At 41.5% G+C, this 1,300-nt stretch overlaps 1 protein-coding gene across 1 annotated transcript in view; it reads right to left on the bottom strand.

Moving 5' to 3' along the window:
* Positions 1 to 1,300, bottom strand: part of LOC104798336 (binding partner of ACD11 1) — a 2,635-nt gene that overhangs the window by 744 nt on the left and 591 nt on the right. The window contains 4 exon segments of the mRNA XM_019200679.1: positions 2 to 102; positions 179 to 259; positions 427 to 502; positions 584 to 687. Of these exon segments, the coding sequence (XP_019056224.1) occupies positions 2 to 102; positions 179 to 259; positions 427 to 502; positions 584 to 687 (362 nt within the window).

The following is a 1,300-nucleotide window of genomic DNA, read 5'->3' as shown; positions in this document are numbered from 1 at the left end:
TTTCCCTAGAATAAAGCCCTTTGCCAGCATGCTGCTGACAACGTCTTCAGCCTTTCTGAGGGCAGATTCAGCTGCCCGTGGAGATTTGTTGTCTTTTGTTTCCTGTGAGACACCAGGAGTAGAAAATCAAGACCGGAATCTGTTGATGGTTAAGGCTGAGACAGGATTGAGGACTTACAGAGGTAGCTAAAGCATCGGGAGGTAGCTGGTAATCCGGGGCCATAGTGACCGTAACAGGAGAATCAACAATGGTGGCTCCCTGAAAGCAAATTATCCCGGAACCACAGTAAATGAGATTTTAGGGACTATTCATACAAGGCAAGATGAACATGCACATGCTTGTTCAAATTTCAAGTAATTTATGCGCGTGAATTCAAAGATAGCAAACGTTATATTGGGATTAGGATAAGCTGAGAAGTGAAATACCGAAAGGAGAACAGCGGTTTCGGCTCCTTGCAGATCCTTGAAGGTGACATATGCCACCTTAGACCGTTCAGTCTCACTGCAGATATGTATCAAGAATTTAGGATTTAATGTAATACGTTCAGATCACGACTGCAGAGGAAACAGAAAGAAAACTGACCTCTGTGACTCGAGGTAAACAATGTCACCAGAAAAGGAAAAGAATTCCTTGAGGTCCCGATCCGAAGCTCCTAAAGAAACGTTGCTAACTTTGACAGTTGTCATCTGCAGAGTGATGTGATATTGAGGAATGTTATAATCCAGTTACCAACCTCATATAACCTAAACATAAGATTCCAACAATAAGAGAGAAAAAAGTAATCTTCCAACTGCTCCATCTATATATTACAGATTCAAGGAGACCACAAGATAGGAATCTGAGTTCATTGGATATTCGCTCAACAGTTCTGTCTCAGCCCAAAGTGGGATGATGATGATTCAAACCTGCTTTGCTAAAGGTTATAAATTGGCAAGATTATCTCATTCCCCTTTGCTTCACTTTGAAGCTGTCAACCTAACATACAAGCCCGGATATGCCCCAAGAAACAACGGGACTATTAAGTTCTGAAGCTGACGAACAGGTTTCATGAATAATTTTCGTCCATGTCTTCGGAAAGAAAGAAGCGCAATCATCTTAAAAGTATTTAAGTTTAAATTCCTGGAGTACTTCAGCTTTTCAGAGAACTGGAAAACCTTCAATGATTCCGACCAGTTCATAGGTTACTCAAACGGGAAAAGACTAAAACTTTCTCAATATTATGAGAAGAAGAGATGTCAGAAAATCGATTCTTCGTCACAAAACCAATCCTCTCCCAATGATCAAGGGGGGGGGGGGGGG

This window comes from Tarenaya hassleriana, unplaced genomic scaffold, assembly GCF_000463585.1.
Source record: "Tarenaya hassleriana unplaced genomic scaffold, ASM46358v1 Cleome53, whole genome shotgun sequence".
NCBI classification, from domain to species: Eukaryota; Viridiplantae; Streptophyta; class Magnoliopsida; order Brassicales; family Cleomaceae; genus Tarenaya; species Tarenaya hassleriana.
This window is presented reverse-complemented; position numbering and strand designations above follow the sequence as displayed.